This window comes from Osmerus eperlanus, chromosome 28, assembly GCF_963692335.1.
Source record: "Osmerus eperlanus chromosome 28, fOsmEpe2.1, whole genome shotgun sequence".
NCBI classification, from domain to species: domain Eukaryota; kingdom Metazoa; phylum Chordata; class Actinopteri; order Osmeriformes; family Osmeridae; genus Osmerus; species Osmerus eperlanus.
Window position 1 is genome coordinate 4,333,755 of NC_085045.1, and position 21,382 is coordinate 4,355,136.

The 21,382-nt window shown below is 55.4% G+C and overlaps 1 protein-coding gene across 1 annotated transcript; it reads right to left on the reverse strand.

Annotated features, from left to right (window-relative positions):
* Positions 1–9,365: 9,365 nt before the first annotated feature.
* On the reverse strand, positions 9,366–20,394 carry LOC134014896 (protein crumbs homolog 2-like). The gene is given in 16 exon segments (XM_062454075.1): positions 9,366–9,639; positions 9,753–9,882; positions 9,993–10,106; positions 10,194–11,055; positions 11,247–11,412; positions 11,542–12,083; positions 12,390–13,340; positions 15,441–15,554; positions 15,782–15,964; positions 16,280–16,339; positions 16,342–16,418; positions 16,916–17,111; positions 17,244–17,384; positions 17,387–17,596; positions 17,599–17,826; positions 20,370–20,394. Coding segments are annotated over 16 exon segments (4,221 nt in total). The 3' UTR covers positions 9,366–9,417.
* Between the last annotated feature and the right edge of the window lie 988 nt (positions 20,395–21,382).

Consider the following 21,382-nt stretch of genomic DNA (forward strand, 5'->3'; position numbering starts at 1 on the left):
GATGCAAAATCCCCAGACTTTATGCTGATACAAATGTGTGGTTAAACCGCGCCTCAGTGGGTTCTGTGCTCCAAGGTTACCATGGAGCTTTAGTCAGGTACCCAGGTGTGTGATGGAGGAAGCAGCACGTCAGCTCTCCACAGGGAATAGAGCTCAGTGGAGCCTGGTGCCATGGCCACCAGCACAGGTGTGCAGTGTGTGGGTGTGTGTGTGTATGTGTGTGTGTGAGCAGGGGGGGGGGGTTACCTAGCCCGGGGGACCTGGTCAGCTGTTGTTCTGTGCTGTAGTTTACACGGCTTAATCAGGTAGCCAGATCAGATGCAGCTGATGCCAGCCTCAACCCCCTTTACACCCAATTAGCCCCATTACTGATCCCTGGGCATGGGAGGAAGGGTGTCTGGGGAAGGCAGGTAACAACACCCAATACAGGTAGGTACAGGCTCACACATGTGCAGGCTCAATCTGTACACGATGTGCCCGCAGTAAGACACCCACAGGAGGATGAATGCACACGACGCCACTCGCAAACAGGTTGAAACGTACAAACAGACTGACTTGTCCCGTGGAGAAAAAAAAACGAGTCGCGAGTTTTCGTCACGCTTCACTTTGTCTGATGATTTTGGATGTCGAACTTCCTGTATTTCTTTTCCTCCGTGGCGTTTGGACGGAGCCTGTGTGTGTGTGAGTGTGTAAGAGAGAGCGAGCGTGTGTCTGAACCACAGACTCCCTCTATAGAGGAGCTGTGGAAGCAGCTTGGATAGGAGGCAGCAGGCAGCCTGACAGACACACAGACTTAAAGGTGAAATGTCTCTATTCCGACTCCTCCTCAGACAAACCTACCTGAGCTCAGAGTGGGGCCTTAACTACCCACACAGAGACTAGACAGCCTGCACGCCCCCTCCGCTCCCATCACACACACACACACACCTCAGGCAGAGCCCCCTGCTGTGCGAGGGATCCCCTCTGTCCCTGTCGTCCTGCGAAGAGGAGCCCGCTCGGCTGCCCCCCCCCCCCTTCTCTCTGACACCCCTGTCTGTCTGGAGATTAATTAAACGTCTGCACACCCTGCCAGCGACGCCGCGTCACCCATCAGACCTGCTCAAACACACTCAGGCCCCGTTAGGATGCTGTGTGTGTGTGTGTGTGTGTGCGTGTGTGTGTGTGTGTGGGGGGGGGGGGGGGGCTTTCTTTGAACTGTATTCTATGCGTATGTGTACTGTTTCTCTGTGTGTGCTTGCGTGCGTATGTGTGTGTCTCTGCTGGCGTGTGTGTGTGTGTGAGTCCCAGGGTAGATCACGCTCCAGTAGGAGAGACCTGCCACGGCAGACGTCAAACCCCGGCGCTCTAGAGAGGGCGATGACAGTGGGGGTTCATGTGGGCTTTACTGTTATTGTTTGCCATCATTGTTGTCATTATTGCTAACTCTAGCATGGACGCGCTGCCCCAGCCACTCTCGTCATTACAGTCCTACCTCACAGTGCTACAGGAGTTGTCAATTTCCTGGCTCTCTCAAGAATTTTTCCTGCTGTCATGCGGCTGAAAGACTTTCTTTTTTCTCCCTTCAGGTTTTTTTCCCTTTCTTCTTTTGTTCTTTCTCTTTCTTTGCCACGCTTTAAGGATGTACGTGTCTGTGTGTGTGTCTCTCTGTGTGTGTGTGTGTGTGTGTGAGGGGGGTCAGTGAAGCAGGCAGCTCACAGACAGAAGCCTTGGTGAGGAGAGAGAGGCTCAGCTCGGCTCCGGGCCTTAATTGAGACATACTGTCAGAGTGACAAACACATTTGCATGGAGTGTGTTTCTGTTTGGGCGCTCGCCTTGGCCGGCTCGTTCCTTCCGCGCCACTCGACGCTGTGTTAATCAGCTCACACACTCACACGCACACACACACACACACATACGCATGCACACACAGGAGCTGTCTTTCCTCCTCTCCATAACCTGACAGATTCTACACAGCAGTCACGGGGGAGAGAGAGAGCGAGAGAGGGAGAGAGAGAGAGGGAGAGAGAGATAGAGAGAAAGAGGGAAAGAGGGAGAGAGAGAGAGGATGCTGCCTCGGGCCTCTTCCACTCCTCCAGCTGAATCTTTATCCTGTTTTGTGAGATCTGTCTTCTCTCTTTCTCTTTTTGTGTTTTTTTCTCTCAGACATTTGAAAGTATACTTCATCAATCTCCAATTGAACACCACATTGTGTGGTCGGGTGCTTAGTCATGGAGCCCTGTGACATGTTTCCATGTACCATGGTCCTTTATTCAATATTCAATAGGAAGACTCTCAAATTGTTATCTTTTCATGGCAATACGACAATCAAATGTCCAATGTACTGGCAGGTAAAGGTTGACCATCCTAACATTTACGTTGACATCTGAAGTCTACAACCAACACAAGGTCTTACAAATTTTTTGAGGTTCTAGAACACTCTCAATTCAATCTGTGAGTGATTCGCCATGATATAATCAGGGTATTGTCAATGTAGCGGTCTCTGAAACAAACTGTGTTATTCATGCTCTTTCACTCTCTTGCGTCCATTTGCGAGTATGTCCACAGACTAAAAGGCTCCCCCATTGCTATAGTGCATTATGTGTCTTTATGTAATCTGATTAGATTTCTGTTAATAGGTATTGGGTGGGCCATGGGCACTGGCCAGACAGCATAGGAGCTAGTGTACCAGGAAACAGAAAGAATGCATTGTAATGACCATAAAAGAGGCCGTAAGAAATCTGAAAGTCATTTGTTGTTCTCCGGGGCTCTTAAGGAGTGTGGATTATGAATAAGGGAGGGGTTGGTGTTGGGGTGGGAGGGAAGGGTGTAGGGGCAGGGAGAACGGGGGGGGGGGGGGGGGGGGGGCTTGCAGAGGTTCAAATATGCACAGAGCCTTTTATGTGCGGAGGATGTACTCTTTGTGTACCCCGGCAGGGGAGGGCAACCAAGGAGCACTTTTCAGCAGCGAGGACAGAGAGGACGGTGCACTGAACCCGCGGGTGGAGCAGATTTTTTTCCCCGGAGTGGAGGTCTGTCCTAATCGGAAAAGTACGCACGCGTGCGCCCCTACTGTACGCGCGCGCCCGCTACAGCTTCCACACGTCCGTCGAGACGGGGAGTTAGTACAGGCTTGACTGGCCAGGGGCTTTTTTCTGTCACCCAGCAGACAAGGTGAAAGTCTCCACAGCACACTGACAGGCAGCTTCCACTGCGGGGCCTGCAGCTCCAGCTTAATTAAACAACCTTTCATTTCTCCTCCTGCGCCTCCCTCCCTTTCTCCCTGACTCTCCCTTACACACATCCTCCTCGCCTGCCTGTGTCTCCCCTGCCTCCCTTGCCTCCCCTGCCTGCCCGTCTGCCTTCCATTCGGCCTGTCTACCTCCCGTTCCGTCTCCTTCTCTGCCTCTGCTCCAGCCCTCTCGGTAATGAAGAGGTCTGTATACGCCCATGGCGCTCGGCCCAGGCCCATACCACACCGCTTGCTGCCTGCATCGGCTGGCTACAAGCCATTTGGCCGGGCCCTGTCGGCTGCTCGCGCCTAATTAGCTCTGTTGTTCTCCTCCTCCCCAGATTCCCCCCCCGTTTCAAGTTCAGAACAGCACCGTGCTTTTCCATCCTACCTCCACCCCACCCCTCTCCCCTCCCAGCCCACGGGCCCAGCATGGCCCAGCGTGGCCCAGCGTGGCCCAGCGTGGCCCAGCGTGGCCCAGCGTGGCCCAGCGTGGCTCAGCGTGGCTCAGCGTGGCCTGGACACGGCCCAGATGTGACCCCTTGGCCCTGACCCCCCACGCTGGAGGCTGTGACCCCCTGGTCTGTCCAGCAGTGCCTGTCTGGGCTCTGCCCTCCAGCTGCTCTCCTGATCCCCCTCCCAGCTGGTCAGTTTGGGACGTTTTCTTATCAATGGGGACAAAGTGGCGTGAGGTTTTTGGGGTGATAGAGTTGTTTAGAGTGTGTGTGTGGGGGGAGGGGGGGGGTATCATTGAGATGTGTGGGTGTGAGATAAGTGTGTGTGTGTTTAAAAAAAAGGCTGTGTGTGTGTGTGTGTGTGTGTGTGTGTGTGTGTGTGTGTGAAGTGTGTGTGAGAGAGATGCTGGAGTTCTTCCTGGGTTGGGGGATCCTCTCCTGCAGGTATAATTACTGTAATGAGCGATGTCTCCCTCTCTCTCAGCCCTACCCTGGGGTACACATTAACATTCCATTCACATAGCATTACACCAACGCCAACAATTAACACAGTATTCATCAGCAGAGTAAATATACTCTCTACCCCTCCACACACAAAACTTAGTCCTTTTAAACTCTCACTTCCGTGAGAAAAAGGCCCTCGGGTCGAATCCATTCAGCCAAACTCCGGTGAAACGAGAGGTATTGCAGTCACACATGCTTTCATTTTCTAATATACATTTTGAGGTGAGAAGCGACGGGGGGTTTTCAAACATCAGAGAATATGCAATTGAGTCATTATCCAGCGGTATTGTTCTCACCCGGTCTCTCTCTCATCCAATTTAGCATTCAAAGATCTGTCTGACAGCTGGATGTCTAATGATGTTCCATAGTGACCTGTGACTATTAGTCATATACGGGCGACTCAGTGTGTGTGTGTGTGTGTGTGTGTGTGTGTGTGTGTGTGTGGGCGCTTCAGACAAAGCCTTGTGCCAAAGACAGGGTCATAGCTTTATTCATGAGGCGCTGGGGGAAAATAAAAAGTTTAGGCCATTTCAATGATCTGATTTGAACAAACCCATAGTAAAACACTTCCACTTCTAATTCGCACCATCCTGCCCCAGCCCCCCTCCTCTCTGCGCTCGGCTGCAGCTCGTTCTTGCCCTCTAGTGGTAAGACATCTGTACTGCAAACGGCTGAATAATGGCTGGAGATATGGAAATAAATTAGACAATTAGCTATTGCACCTTCTCAGCACAGCAGTAATTGTTTAACTGGCATCAACACAGGCCTAGTCAGTAGGTTTGGATCCTCTCCCACCTCACTCTACCCGACGTGGTGAAGTGTCCTGTTCCAATTAAGGTTGGACCTATTAAAGCCCCCAGAATTCAGTTCCCTTAAACGTCGATCCAATTAGAAGTGTAAACAGTCAAATTAGCTGCCACATGAAGTGAATTTGGGTTTCACCCTTCATGTGCCACAGCCCAAGTCACCCCCCCGAGGGAGCATACCTGGCTAAATGAATAGCTAACATTGTCAGCGTTAGAACAGTCAGTCAGCCGCGAGCGCACCGCAGAATCAGTGGCGCCGCGCCGCCGCCCCTCTCTGCGTCTGTCAGCGCCACACTGACAACCCTCACAAACACACCTCTAATCTTAGCTCTGCTCCTCTCTCCCCCTTCTCCTCAACCAGCCCCCCTGTGCACACAGCGCGCCGCCGAACGACACCCGCGAGCAAAATATTAAACATCTTCCAAAGCTCACTTCGACGTTCTCCTCTTCTCCGGCTCTCTCTCCTCAGAGCGGCACCCCTTTCCCTCTCTCATCCTCTCATCCTCTCCCCCCCTCCCCCATCCACCCCACCACCTCCCCCCCCCACCCCCACCCCCCCCCCACCCCCACCTCCCTCCTGCTCTTCCACTGGCTTCCCATTGTCTCCTCAGAAGCCTTGGCAGCGGCATCATCTCCGTCTCTTAGTGTCAATTAAAAGTGAAATATCTGCAATTTGTCAACATATCATTTGTGGGCGGCGGTGACGCGCGGCTGATTTGTCGGCAGTCGGCTGACACTGAGGAGGGAGCGGGAGACGGCCGTCTCCCTCATTAGACGGCGAGCTGGCACCATGATGGCTGACACCGGCGCGCTAGCACGCTTTCCCGCCGCGCGCCGCCTCTCCCTGACATGATACTTACCCGGGAACAGGCCCTCGTCTGTCAGGCCTGTCACTCGCCGGCGCGCGGCTCAGCTCCGGTGGGGGAGGGTGGGGGGGGGGGGGCCCCGTCGCACCCCCGCGCACCCTCTCCATCCCTCAGAGACGGGGAGGGGGAGGGGGGGAGGCGGAGTGCGGAGGGGAGGGTGTGAGGAGGGAGCGGGGGGGGGGGGGGGGAGAAACAGAGCAAGGCTCAACTGGGTGCTGGAGTGTGCCTCTTTGTCCAAGGCTCCATTCAGTTTCCCTCCCTTTCTCTTTCTGCCTCGGTAGCCTCCTGACCTGAAGCTTCTCCACAGAGGCAGCAAAGTGCTAATCCAGATGAATATAAACATGAGGCTGCCGGGGCCCTCCTATGTTTAATGTATCTTAGGTGAGGATTATCTCCTCAGCGCTCGTTCACCGGCTGGGATTGGCACTGGGGGTTTGCCGCATCATCACTCCCTGCCTGTCGTGCGCGCGCACGGTGCATGTGTGTGTTCGTGGACTTCGGTGCGTGTGTGTGTGCGGATGTGTCAGAGCGGTGTGTGTGTGTAGTGTGCGTGTGTGTGTGTAAGTCGTAATGTGGGTGCGTGTTTGTGTTGGATCGTGTGTGTGCGTGTCGGAGGGTGTGTCGAGGAAGGGGTCATCGAAGCAAGGATTCCAGCATTCCTGCCGCCACCGCCCCCACACCGAGGGATGAGGGAGGCCAGGCAGGCCTCCTCATCCTGTTTCAGCTTCCTTCATTAGGGAGCGAGACGCTGACCAACTCAGCACCCACCCAGGGCGGGAGGCTGACAAAGACACAAAGGAATTCGCCAATGGATCTTCAAAGAAAGCAGAGAGAGAGAGAGAGAGAGAGAGAGAGGAGAGAGAGGGAGAGAGAGAGAGAGAGAGGAGAGAGAGAGAGAGAGAGAGAGAGAGAGAGAGAGAGAGAGAGAGAGAGAGAGAGAGAGAGAGAGAGAGAGAGAGAGAGAGAGAGAGAGAGAGAGAGAGAGAGAGTGAGAGAGAGGAGAGAGAGAGGAGAGAGAGAGAGAGAGAGAGAGAGAGAGAGAGAGAGAGAGAGAGAGAGAGAGAGAGAGAGAGAGAGAGGAGAGAGAGAGAGAGAGAGAGAGAGAGAGAGAGAGAGAGAGAGAGAGGGGGAGAGGGGGGGGGGGGGGGAGAGGGGGGGGGAGAGAGAGACTACTTCTTGATGTCAGCAGTACACTGGTCTCAGAGCCTGCTGTTATTGATGACAGCGACCCAGAGCTGGGTCTCTGGGTCTGCAGGCTGGTCTGGCTATCATCACCTATGCAGCCAGGCGTGGCTTTGTCTGGCTGCGGCCAAGATAAGTGAATCCCCTCGTTTCCCTCCGCTGGGAGGAACGCCTTTTAAAAATGTTCCTCCTCGAACCGAAGGAGACCCCCCTCCGAGTTTCAATATCCGAGGCAGGTTCCGTCGGCCTCTTTCAGATGAGAGAATTACACTTAAAACGACCACCATAGCCTTCTTTTCATCTGGGTGAGAGACAGAAAACGAGAGAGAAAATGGGAGAGTTGGAGAGAATAGGAATACGTACAGTGGGTGGTTTTCTCTTCCATTTAGTGGAGCTGGAACCACTGCCTTCTAAAGCCCCAAGAAGCAGGTCACCACAACTGAAACTACAGTCAAATAATTAATGACAAAAACATTGTATTTCCTCACAGCGTTAAACGACATCAGTGGTTACATATCAAATCAGACACTTAGTGACGTTTTTTTTTAACATTTATTATCCATTGCCTTGTGTGGTTTTCATCCATTAACTTAGGCAAACCAACAGCAACAGATGAGTACAGTGTCACCATCCAACAGGACTGCATCATCTTATAGTACAGGTATACATAATCAGCCGCAGAATACTGAACAGGTACTCTGTAGCTCCTCCTGGTCGACAGTGCACGCTAGCCTACCGTTAGAGTAGAAATGACTCCAGTGTAATACCGTTTCTGGGGACTAAAGTAGCTACTCGTCCAGTGTGGACTCTTGACTCCAGTGTGTGTTCAGACCCTCAGTGAGAACACCGGTGTGCGGGTCTACTCGGTACCCTGCTCCCTGTACACCTGTCTGGCCATGCAGCAGAGCCAGCTAGGCAGGCTGCAACACAGCGACCGTGCGGCCCAAGGCCCTAGGGCCCTCCCCGTGTAAGACGTCTGCACGGGCAGGCTTTAAAAGTGATTTCAAGTTTGGAAATGGATGCATTTTGGTGTCGTTAAAAGTCCAATACATCAGGCTGGGTTATATGGTTTGCAGGTCAACGTAAAGGCACACCCAAGCACGGTCACATGGTCATTCGCATGTTCCAGACTCAGAAAGCCAATATCCCTAACGACATGCATCAAGCCTGTACTATTATAAAACATTTGATCGAGCTCACTCCATATCACAAAAGGTGTGAGTTTCCTTCTCCTAAGTCACACGGGATGCAACCGGGTAGCACCTGATACAGAGAGGTAAAATCATGTGTTCAGCACCTAAAACGGGACAGCAGCTATGTCCTATAGTGGCTTGGTTCTTTCAGATGGCGGCACTGGTGGGCAGAGAACAGTGAGAGGAGAGAGGAACAGTGAGAGGAGAGAGGAACAGTGAGAGGAGAGAGGAACAGTGAGAGGAGAGAGGAACAGTGAGAGGAGAGAGGAACAGCGAGAGGAGAGAGGAACAGCGAGAGGAGAGAGGAACAGTGAGAGGAGAGAGGAACAGTGAGAGGAGAGAGGAACAGTGAGAGGAGAGAGGAACAGTGAGAGGAACAGTGAGAGGAGAGAGGAACAGTGAGAGGAGAGAGGAACAGTGAGAGGAGAGAGGAACAGTGAGATGAGAGAGGAACAGTGAGAGGAGAGAGGAACAGTGAGAGGAGAGAGGAACAGTGAGATGGCCGACAGTATACAGAACTACAGTGGATACGCAGCCTAACAGAGATGGACAGCGGTCGCGAAAGAAAACATTCCTCCCGTTTCCCCTCCGAGTCAAACATGTACACGATGCGGAGACAAAAGACAAACAGTATCGTCGAGGAAAGAGACAAGCTTATATACAGAGACAGAAAATGATACCGTCGTAGTGGTTAGCCTTTGAGCCAATACAGTGCATATCAGAAAACAACGATGGATTTGTCTATTTAAGTCACCGAATGTGGGATAAAATACTGTACAGTGTATTCACAGGTAGATTACGTTTCTTTTAAGTCGGCGTTCCTGTTGACTTTCAGTCCTACGGACATCAACATTCCAATGAGCCCGGGTCAAGAGGGAGGGCTCCTTTGATACATCCCAGCCCCGCGAACGTGCCTGACTGATGGGGAGAGAACAGACTGTCCTTTCGGCCTTTTGGCTCTTGGATCTGTCCTCCGTGGCTCAGGGATCAAACCCAGGGTCCGGAACCCCCCGCCCACCCCTCCCCCACTCCCCTCCCCCCCTCCCAGGTCGGGACCCGGCAGCGTGGCGCCACAGTGAGGCCCGCACCCCCACCCGTGTCCACCCCCTCCCCCCAGAAGAGACCTCTCTGCTCAGCCTGCCCGGGGGCGGGGCGGCGTAGGCTGTGCCCGCGGCGTCCATCTGTCCCCCTTGGTCCTCCCCCTCATATCAGCCTCTCCTCGGGGGGCACCTTGAGCACGCTCCCCATCTCCAGGCGCGCCCCCGCCACCTCCTGGGCGCTGGGGCTGTAGGTGCCCTCCGACTGGCGCTTCTTGCGGGCCGTCAGGACCATGAAGAGCAGCACGATGACGGACAGGAGCACGCAGAGGCTGCCCAGGGGGATGGCGATCACCAGCCAGGGCACGCGGTCACTCCGCTGCTGTTTCTGCATGAGAGAGAGAGAGAGAGAGAGAGAGAGAGAGAGAGCGGACGGATGAGTGTCGAACGGTGCGATGGCTGCGACCGGGGGGGGGGGGGGGAGGGATGAGGGTCACTCACGATGCCGTCGCAGAGGGTACCGCTGAAGCCCTCGGCGCACTCGCACAGGAAGCCGTCGGCGAGGCTGTCGACGCAGGCGGCGCCGTTGAGGCAGGGACTGCTCTCGCACGTGTCTATTTGGGTCTCACACCTGAGAGACAGGAAACAGGAAGTCAACAACTTTGAACACGGCAGCAGAACAGCAGTTGCCACCCGGTGCGGTACAACCACAGGTAAGTATTTCCTGGGTACTATACATACCTTTCTCCAGTGTAGCCTGGCTTGCATGTGCAGTTAGCCCCCCATATCCCATCCATGCACACCCCACCATTCAAACATTGTAGAACACTACAGTCCAGGGACGGAAATCTCCGTCTGTGGAGAAAAGAGATATTTATGTTCATATCATAAAAATAAAAAAAACACACACAGAGCAGGTCCAAGAGTGTGTTTCATACTCACTGGCACCGTCGCCCGGTGAACCCTTCTGGACACGCACATTTGTGGCTCCCCGTGGCTTCCAGGCACGTGCCCCCGTTCAGACAGCTGTGTTCGAGGCAGTTGTCCAGCTCCTGCTGGCAATCCCCGCCCCCGTACCCTGCCTGGCACTCGCACTGGTAGTCCCCTAGCAGGTCTGTGCAGTTGCCATGGCCGCAGGGGCCCGAGGTGCAGTCGTCTGGGTCTCTCTGGCAGAACGGGCCGTCCCAGCCCGGGGCACAGCTGCAGCCGGGGAGGTTGAAGAGATCCTGGCACGTTCCCTGGTTGAAGCAAGGGTTGGGCTGGCACACAGGGGCACCGGTGCACCCGAGCGGGGGGTCCTGGCCTCCCTGCTTGAGAAAGCGGCTGAACTGGGGGACTTCCTGTTGGTCGGTAATGGGCAGGTGAACCCTGCCCACCCTCACGTGTCCAAGGCAGCCGGTGAAGTTCTGAGCGAGCCACACCGTGGTGTCGTTGAGGAAGTTGAGGTTGTTACCCTGGCCGCCGCTGGCGCCCGCCCTCCGCCCGTCCACCGTGAGGACCCAGCGGGACGCCGGCCGCCGAGGGTCCTCCATGGTCAGCCTGAGGTGGTGCCAGGCGCCGTCGGAGACGGGCACGTCGCCGGTGAAGGCCAGCAGCTCCGGGCCGTCGCCGCTGCGCAGCTTGACGAGCGGGGAGGCGTTGAGCAGGCCCAGGCAGAAGACGTCGGCGCCGTTGGCCGCCCGGAGCAGCGTGGCGTTCTCCTCTCTGGTGCGCAGCACCATGGAGACGCTGGTCACCGCCTCCGCCAGCGAGCCGTTGGCCACAAACTGCAGAGCGTTGTCCTCGAAAGTAGCATTAGCGAGGCCTGCGCCGAGAGAAGGACACATTTAGAACTCCGACGGTGAAAGTCAACATTATATACTGTAGCGATTGGACATGACTTTGTAAAAAACACAACACATCTTCTCGGCGTTTGTGTCAGAAACAGACACAGAAGGCGAGAGAAAGCAAAGGAGTCTGACGGTCTCAAAGAGAGAGAACTTTCTGGAAGCTCACATTCGTATCCGTCCAGCAGGTCGACGCACTGGCTACCCGTGACACAAGGCTCAGTGACACACCACACGCGTCGCTCGCACGCCCTGCCAGAGAAGCTCTCGGGACAGTGACACTTGAAGTCGTTCCAGGTGACCTTGCACGTCCCTCCATTCAGACAGGGCCGGCCCTGCGCAGACACAAACACGGGTTAACACCATAAGCCTTTTAGAGTTTAGATCCATCTCCTGGGTGCAGATCAACAACGGCAGATCCCGCCTGCGTGGGGGGGAATGTGCTTTTGGAGCTCGATTTTTACCTGACAGGTTCGATCACTGACGCAGTCCTCCAGGACGTTGTCGTGCGCGAGCGGGCCACGGCCCTCCTCGCCAGCGGGCTCTCCCCCCGTCAGACGCACCTCGTCCAGGCGGACGTCCTGGAGGCACCCCTTGAAGTGCCCCCCCCAGGAGAGGCTTTTGTTCCCGGGGGGAAGGCCCCCGACGTAGACCACGTCCCCGGCCTCCACGCTCACCCTCTTCCCCAGGGAGCCCGGCCCGCGGGCCTTGGGGAAGATGACCTGACCGCGGCGGAGCCTCACCGCCACCAGGTGCCTCTGGCCGTCGGCGAGGGGCACCGCGTCGGCCAGGATGGTGTTGGCGTGGCCGCTGAAGGCCACGGTGCCGTTGCGGAGGTAGACATTGAGGTAGGGGACATCGCCCCGGCGCAGCTGGAACAGGAGGCCGCCGAGCTTGAGGGTGCGCAGGAAGAAGGAGAGGGTGAAGTTGTCCCCGAGGCTCTGGGTGATGTTGTAGGAGGCGTAGCTGAGGAGGTTCTCCGGACCGAAAGTCCATGACTTGTACTCTGGCGAGAGGGAGGGATGGAGGCTGTTAGAGAGAACTGGGGGAGGGGCGCCAATGCGCGCCTGTCCAGGGTTCAACCAATGAATCGTGTTTAGCATTTGACTTACACTTTTGTACATTACCGATCAACTCCAAGTCGAAACATCTATGTAAAGTACCAGTCAAAAGTTTGGACACATTTTCCCATTCAGTTTTTTGACTGGTACTGTATATACATATATACAACATCTGTCATGTCATGTTTTATAGATTTGAAAGTAGGATGGTGATTATTGATCATATTTTCCTTTGGGCCATCCTGACTCACCTCCCTTGCAGCTGTCACCGAAGTAAGGCCTGTCGCAGTCACAGCGGGAGCTCACCCACAGGTCCACGCAGCGTCCATGCTCCGAGCAGGTGTCCGGGAGGCACCAGTCGGTCTTGTTGCAGCCCAGCTCCATGTGACTGGCCTGCTCCTCGGCCACGTCCTGGGGCAGCACCAGCTGGTGATCCACCTCCAGGTCCTGCATGCAGCCCAGGAAGCGTGTCTGATTCAGGGGACTGGGCCGAAGCCCCGGGGGGGCGCCCCCTACGTACAGCTGGGAGTAGGAACTCCACTGGGGGAACGTCAGGTGGTTGTGGGTCTCGCCGTCCGCCGTGCAGCCCTCTCGGCCGCAGCCCGCCCCCCTCACCGCCAGCGCCAGCGTCTCGTTCGCGCTCACGCTCGCCTCGTACCAGTCTCCGTCATTGACCCGCCGCGTGACCTGCGGCGTCTTCCCCGATTGGCCGCGGACCCGCGCAAAACCGCCGACGACCTCCAGCGTCACGGAGTGGTCGCTGGCGGCGGCGTGGAAGAGCAGGACGTCGGGGAGCGTGGTCCTGAAGCGTAGCTTGACGTGGAGGCCGTGCTGGTGTGGGGGGTCTCCTGCCTGCCTTCTGGTCCTGTTGGCAGCAGGCAGCCGGATGTGGAGATAGCCCTCCTCAGAGAAGGAGAAGGTGGTGGAGGTGTTACAGCGGCGCCCGGTGTAGCCCGGGGCGCAGGAGCAGGTGTAGTCGTGCCGGCCTTCCGCCAAGACGGGCACGCAGACGGCCCCGTTGGCGCACGCGTGGCCCCGGCATCCGGTCAGCGTCACGTCGCAGTGCCGGCCGCCCCAGGGCTCCCGGCCGGGCTCGGCCTCGGGGCAGCGGCAGGCGTACGCGTCTACGGCGTCCTCGCACCGGGCGCCGTTCTGACACGGCTGGCTCTCGCACTCGTCCACGTCCACCTCGCAGTGCACACCTGGCGGGGTCGGGAAAACAAGCGTCAGCGCAAAACCTCTCTCCTAAATCTGCTTTCCGGGGGGGCTGCATTAGCCTGCTCAAACCCCCCCACACATGAGCCCAGTCTGGCAGGCGTGTTGTGCTGTCTTCGACAGGAGACTTCATGTCTGGACCGTCGAACCGAATGAGTTAATCACATGCAGATCAAAGCACACCAGCACGAACACGGCTCTGCAGGAAGGACTCGATTACATGACATCGGCTAATTAGGAAATGAGTTTAGCAAAGAGCCCGCTAACGACTTTAGGCAGGGAATTTGATCTTAAATTGATTAACGCATTATGAATGAACGTCTGATATTACGCTAAGTGGATTTTGCCGGACCTTTGAAATATTTCATAACAGACCGACTTCTGCTACTGCCCTTTCTCCCTGCGCCACAAGCACACAACGCAATCTGTTGTCGTTACCACACTCGCATTCGATCTACTATGTTTACCAAACACCAATTGATCCCCATCTCAGTGCTCAATGGAAAACCACGAACAAGGCCCTCAAACAGTCTTTGGTTTGAAACAAGAGAAGCTCTGGACCTGTTCATCCGCCCTCCTCCAGCCCTCCACACCAGCCTCTCCACAAGGTGTTTACTATACCTGTCAGCCCCCGGTGTCCCGTCCAGCAGCACCACAGCAGTATCAGCAGTACCTCCCTCATTCTCTGCTCTCCCAGGGACAGCCGCAGTCAACACACACACTAACACGCACACGGCCGGCAGGTCCCAAAGAAGCGATCCGTAGCCTCTCTCTCTCTCTCTCTCTGTCCCTCTCTCTCTCACACACACACACACACACACTCACACTTGTAGTATAAACAGACACCCAGGCTGTACACTCCCCACCACTCTGTACCAGGCAGGCAGGAGTGATTAGAGTCCAGCCCTGCCCACCCTCCTCCCTCCCTCCCTCCCCTTCCTTCCCTCCCTCCCTCCCTCCCTTCCTCCCTCCCTCCCTCCTCTCCCCTCCCAGCCTCCTCACTGCAGCCCGGCCCGGGCTGAGCCGTAAGCCTCCCCTCCCAGCTGGCTCGTGTCACTGCTGACAACAGGAATGTTGCGGGCCTGCGGTAGTCCCTCCCTGATCAATGCCTAAGAGATGCCCGCTAGTGGCAGACGGCGTTAGAGGCAAGGCAGACAGGCTTCAGCTGAGCCCCCCCCCCAAGCCCTGTCTTGGGCGAGCTGAAGGGGGATGCGAGGAGAGTGTGAAGGGGGTACTCGAGTAATTGGCTCAGCCTGCCGGACGGTGTGTGCACGTGGAAAGTCGGAAAAACCCAGAAGGCACGTGCAAAGGAAAGTTAGCGGGATCATAATGTATCTTACTCTCTAGGTGTGTTATTACCGCTTGAATTGTTGGTGCCTGTTGCACAATGGCAGTCGAAGGCCCTTCCCAGCATGAAAATGCAGCAAGATTCTGCAACTATGCGTTTTACGCGGGTGTGATTGTTTTTCGACGGACATCTTTCATGCTTTGTTTTTTTAACAGTGGCCGTTGATTAGGCCTTTAAGCAGCTTGTCAATAATCCCTCCCCCACTGGTCAAAATTAAGAAAAGACCCCCGTTTAAAGCCCGGGGACGGGCGACTGACATATGGCTGGTTTTATAGGATTTCCTCCTGTTTCGCGACCCCTCCATATGTCCATCCATCCCCACCCTGTCACAGCTCCTTGTCTCTCCCTCTCCCGACCCCCTCTACCAGGAGTCCCATGAGCTACCCCAGCATGGCGACCGCTGTTGTGTCCGAGCCAGCCTTGTTTTTGTATCTCAAGGTCAAACTGTTTTTTTTCGGTCCGAGTTTTCCCTCTGTTTTGACTGGAGGTGACAAATCCCTACTAAGGATCTATTAACTCCCTGGCAGCCTGGGAGAGGATGGTCAGCAGGACTTGGATTACACCTTAAGTGTCCCAGCGAGTGAATTCAGGGTGTTTGCTCTGTGCGTGTAACATGCCACACGGAGGATTTCGACGGCACCGTCTCTCCTTTTCGACGCTAATGCGTGAAGTCACGAGAAGAGGAGGATTTGGAGTCCTGACGCGCGCGGCCTCGTCGAGGGGGTGTGGGGGGGTGTACCTGTGAAGCCAGGAGCGCACACGCACTGGTACGAGTCGTCCAGGTCCAGGCAGGTTCCTCTGTTCTGGCAGGGGTCAGACTCGCACTCGTCCACGTTGATCGCACAGCTCTCCCCTGCAACACAGGACGGCGTCCCCTCATCACTCAACAACACAGTCAAACACCTGTCGATCATTTGATTATTTGAGTCAAAATGTTCTTATTTGTATCAATTTGCTGTGTCATTGACCGGAGCCCTGTCTTACATATTCCTTTGTTCAGATGACACTGTCCCGCTGAATATTTGATCAGTGTAACCCTGTTATTTCGAGTTAGGACCGCGGTGTGGACTGGAGACTGACCTGTGAACCCGGGGAGACAGTGGCAGAGGTAGCCTGCTGCCTCCTCGTATCTGAACTCTCCCGCCAGCTCAGGCAGCACGCCATAGCGGAGCGCCTCCGAGCGCTGGAAACACTCGCCGCCGTTCTGACAGGGCTCCTCCTCGCACTCGTCCACGTCCTCCTGGCAGTTGTGACCCTCGTAACCTGTCAAAACACACACAACACACACGCACACACACACACACACAGTCACCCATCGGTAAGCCTCAACACATCTGCGTTGTACTCTTGTGTGCATGTGTTTGTGGACGGTCAGGAAAGCAGGGTGCCGTGGTGTTGTTGATGCTCTGAGGAAAACAGCCCCCTGTCGTGCACTAGGGGGCATATAATATCTATGTATAACATATAATGTACTGGTATATGTATAAGTCATCTAAAAAAAGACTTTTATTTCGATTAGCGTAGTAGATTGTGCAGTCTTAAACGAAAGCAGATGGCCGTGTGTGTGTGTGTGTGTACCTGGCCAGCATGTGCAGCTGTACTGGTTGACCCCCTCCAGGCAGGTGGCTCCGTGTTGACGGGGTCAGAAGCACATTCAGGGATGTCCTCCTCGCAGAGCAGCCCCTTGAAGCCCGTCCCGGCACACTCGCATTCGTAGCTGGGGAACAACGCAACGCAGATCTTAGGGGTCGTGTTTCTGACAGACCGTCATGACGACGCTCAACGTTCATTGACGTTCATCCCAGAGACCGGAACACACGGCCTATGGGAATGTGAACATCCCATAAACGTCATTCACTTCAGTGTTTGTCATTTGCGTATGCATAGAAATCCATATCACTTCGACATCTGAAGAGTGCAACCTCCCGTCATGAATTGCGTACAAAACACAGAGTTTAGTTCAGTCCGTGGAGGTGTCCACTCAGAACACGATAGATGGATCTCGTCCAAGCCCTCTGTCCGGTTTTCCCAACTTTCCACGTAATGTTTAATCAACCTCTGAAATAATTGGCTTACGCCTTATCCCTGCCCCAGTAAACTTAGTGCCTGCGAGGGCTCCATAGGATGACATGTTCCTGGGCGACACATTGGGGCTAATCTGTAGCCGCCGCAGCTGATAGGAGCAGAGAGAGAGAGAGAGAGAGAGGGCTGTACCTGTTGACCAGGTCGACGCAGGCGCCCTCGTTCAGGCAGGGCGCGCTGGCACACTCGTCCACGTTGACCTCGCAGTCGAAGCCGTCGAACCCCGGCACGCAGTCGCAGGCGTACGCGCCGACACGGTCGCGGCAGGTGGCTCCGTTCCGGCACGGGCGCTCCTCGCACTCGTCGCTCTCCACCTCGCAGTTCAAGCCTGGAGGAGGGCGGGGGGATGCACACACAGACAAAACCAAACACACACGCGCGAGGGCGATGAGAGAGGCTGACTCGGCCATCCCACGATCCCCCCACCCTGCTCGTCTGAGGGAGATGACCTCCGTCTCACCTTCGTAGCCCAGCTGGCAGTCACACCAGTAGCGGTCCATTTCGTCCACGCACGTCCCGTTGTTCTGGCACGGCCGCGAGGCACACTCGTTGATGTCCATCCCGCACCGGGAGCCCTGGAAACCGGGCACGCAGAAACACTGAAGCCGTCAACCCGGTCTTTACAGATGGCTCCGTTGTGGCAGGGCTCCGACCGGCACTCGTCCACGTCCTCCTCGCAGTCGGCGCCCTCGTACCCCGGGGCGCAGAGGCACTCGTGGCCGTCCGGGGTCTCCTGGCACGTGGCGCCGTTGAGGCACGGCTCCTCCGAGCAGTCCCTGGCCGCCCCCCGGCAGTCCTCCCCCGCGTAGCCCGGGGACAGTGACAGGTGTAGGCGTCCACGGCGTCCACGCAGCGGGAGCGGGCGCCGGCACAGGGGCCGCTCCCGCACGCGTCCACGTCCAGGCGCTCGCAGTGCCGGCCTGTGTACCTGTCGGGCCCTGCGGGGCACAGGCATGCGTAGGCCCCCATGGACTCCAGGCAGGTGCCTCCGTTCTGACAGGGGGATGACAGACAGCTCTCTGCTGAGGCCGTGCACAGTATCCCTGGGAACACAGAACCAAGTGATTATCATCCACAACGAGGGAGAATGGATCACAAGAAAGAAGGTCATTTAAACCCAATCGGTTTGTACACTAAACCGTCAGAGACCAGCACTGTAATCCAGGCACTCTGACAAGGGAAAACGGCTTGAATATCATCCGCCTAACACCCACGTCACCTTTGACCTTCTTTGTGATTTCAGAGGCACTTAAAGTCCACTCTGTTAATGAGGAGTAAAAAGGCCAACTTCTCCCTGGATTTAGGGTTCAAAGCGGCAGATGGGATGAAGTGAGAACGTATTAACATTCACTGGAGAAGGCAGCTGGCACGAGGGTACTCAGCAATGAAAGTTTCGTTGACAATGTCCACTTTGAGCCGGTATTGCCTTGCTAGCCTGTCCATCTCTCTCTCTCTCTCTCTCTCTCTCTCTCTCTCTCTCTCTCTCTCTCTCTCTCTCTCTCTCTCTCTCTCTCTCTCTCCTCTCTCTCTCTCTCTCTCTCTCTCTCTCTCTCTCTCTCTCTCTCTCTCTCTCTCTCTCTCTCTCTCTCTCTCTCCCTCCCTCTCTCTCACACTCACACACACACACACACACACACATCACACACAGCCTGGCCGTTTGAGATTACAAGACTCTAATCACAGCTCTGAAATAGGTGAAGACCTTAGTACGATTTCTGCTATTTTTGTTGAGGACACTGCAATGAAGTGAGAGAACAGTTCCCCTATGAGAGCGTTCTGTAGTGGTGACTGGTAATAATTAGGGGAAAATGTGGAATGCGTACACCTTGCGTGTCCGCATTCTTGACTGCGTGCTCTTAATGAAACATTGCATGGAACAATTATAAGTCCAACTTAATGAAACGTGTTGTTTTGGGAACACAGAGTGTTCTTTAACACTCCGCATGGTTTTCTCTTCCTGGGAGACGTCACCAAAGTGTGTGTGTCACATGCCGTTCGACAAACGGCTCATGGAATCCACCCCTGTACGTTGGCAACATTACAGCTCGCCGTCTCCGTGCAAACCTGCCTCCCCCTCTGTCTCCACCAGGCTGACACCTAGCTGTTCCCCTCTGCCCCCCCCCCCGCCCCCCCCACCTAGCTGTTCCCCTCCGCCCCCCCCCCTCCCCTCCACTCCCCTCCCCGGCACCTCCCCGCCCCATCCTCCTCAGCATCTCTCACGCGTAGCTGTCACCTCCACCTGTCTCGCTCGCCTCCCCTCACACCTCCCGCATCCTGTTTCCTCTGCTTTCATCTGTGTGTGTGTGGGGGGGGGAGGGGGGAGGGGAGGGGGGAGGGGGAGGGGGGGGCCAGGCCTGCTATCTTACCTTCCCGCTTCCCCCTCCCACCTTCTCCTTCCTCTCCTCCACACCTAGCCTCCCTGGGCTCAGGGTCTGGTTACCTCCTCCCTCCTCTCCGTACGGAGCGAGGGAGGTAAACGGCGGGATCCAGCAGACGTGGTGTCTGTCTGTTACCGCGGCCGCTTGACGAGCCCTGACCTGGTCCCGTTTACAACCGGCGCTGCCTGGACTGCCTGGCATGCTGTGAGGGGAGGGGGGGGGGGGGGTCAGAGAAAGGCTCTTTCTCTCTATCTCTGTCTCTTTCTCTCCCTCTTCCTTTCTCTCCCTCGTTCTCCGTGTCTCTCCCCCTCTCTTCTCTCCCCCAGATCCACTCCAGGGCAGCCTGTCATCCCTGACGCATTCCCCTCCTCTGATGTCACCCCTGCTGCCAGCGTCATGAAACAGTTCATAGATCATGGTTAAGGGCCTGCCTGCGTTGATCTCTGGCACGGAGCAGTACCAGCCTCTTAGCCCAAGAATAACAGAGGGCCTGCATCCAGGCAGGGATGCTCCAGGCCCCTCTCAGTGAGGACGTTTAAGTGGTGGATATTAAAGCTGTCAGTCGCTGGATGTTGTCCAGAGATGGAAGACCAAACTGATCTTTTTGGGTTTGTTTTTTTAAACGCCCTCATCTAAACACCCTTTCGGGTTTTGGGCCTTGAGGGAGAGAGCAGGTGAGTCGGAGAGATTGTTGTTGTTCGGTTTGGATGCGCTCAAGTGTGTGAGTGCGTGGCGACGTTCAAGCGAGTCTTTACAGCGCTTCCCCCGGCCCTGTTGTGAGACCAGCCTCAGAAAGAGGCAGCTCTGAGGGGGGTCGACGGTCGAGGCCGGGTGCAGTGTGCTCGGCGCAGCTTGCCGATGAGCCAGCGGTGGGATGTGCCCCTGGCTCTCACACATCCTGCTTAAGCGGAATTCTAATGAGTCACCCCGGGGAGCTATCCCAGGCTGCCAGTGTTGTCCTTTGTCCTGGCTGTGTTGCTAGTCTAAAGCACCACGGGGGGAGAGGTGCTGCATCGCGCAAAAACGTCCGACAAAACGCGTCTTAGTTGTGTTATGATGTCGGCCTTTCAAGTGTCCGTGTATAGTGCGGGTAGTCTTTGAAGGGGCCGTGCTGGTATCCGTGGCGATGTGTCTCATGTGTTTCCCCCCCCAGTGTTTCCTCCAGTATGTTCCCCCTGCACGTGTTGAGTTTAGAAGTACAGGCTCACCTCCCATTCTCTCCGAATCTGCCATTCAGCGTTAAAGACCCCCCCAAAATTTCAGGGTGGTCAGGCCCTTAGCCCTGTATCCGTGGCGACGGGTTAACAATGGCCCCCGCATGCGATCCACCCCGAGCCATCCTGTCCGTCTGCTCAGAGAGACGGGGCTTCAGACGCTTCCCACAAGTGGGGCCGCGGGAAAATGGGTCATCACTTGATTATGGGGGTGGGGGGGGCTTGACTACATCTCCCCACCCCCCCCCCCCCCCCCCCTGACAGATCCACCCCGACATCAGCACTCATTCAGATCTGTCTGCTTTCATCATAGACTCATCAAGGACTGATAATCACACAAGCCAATTATCTCACTTATCTCTTAGCTTAGCTTACTAGTGAATTATCTGCGTGTATGCACACACAGATAACAGACACATGAAAATCGAGTCCAAAATCTCAAATGACTGTATTTTCGACCAAAAACACAGTAAAAAAACATTGAGGTTAAGAATATCCCCCTAAAAATGTTGGACCTGAATACTTTTCTTGCAAAACATTGTAGATTTATTTTGACAGAATTGTTTTTAATTAAAAAAACATTGTATTACTTGTTTTTTTTTTTACAGTGTTACCTGTAGCCTTGAGAATTAATCTGTAATTACGCTGTTGAGGTCTAAGCAAGCAATCCACTGCACTCACAGATAATAGATTACCACCAACTACAAACAGAACGGCTGCCAGCTGGCAGCTCAACCGTCAGGCATCCGCCAGCGAAGACTTACTAACATCTAGTTACAGCACTGTCCTCATAGCCTACACACACACACAAACACACACAAACACACACAACACACACACACACACACACACGTCTGGAAACCACATCCACCTGCTCTAGCTGAGCTCTTGCATGTGGATGTTCACAGAGCGCGTAGTCTCATTCCACCACACGCTCAAAAAGCCAAATGTAAGTGGCGACACACACGGGCACATCCGGACAGCATCACCTGTACAGTACACGCACA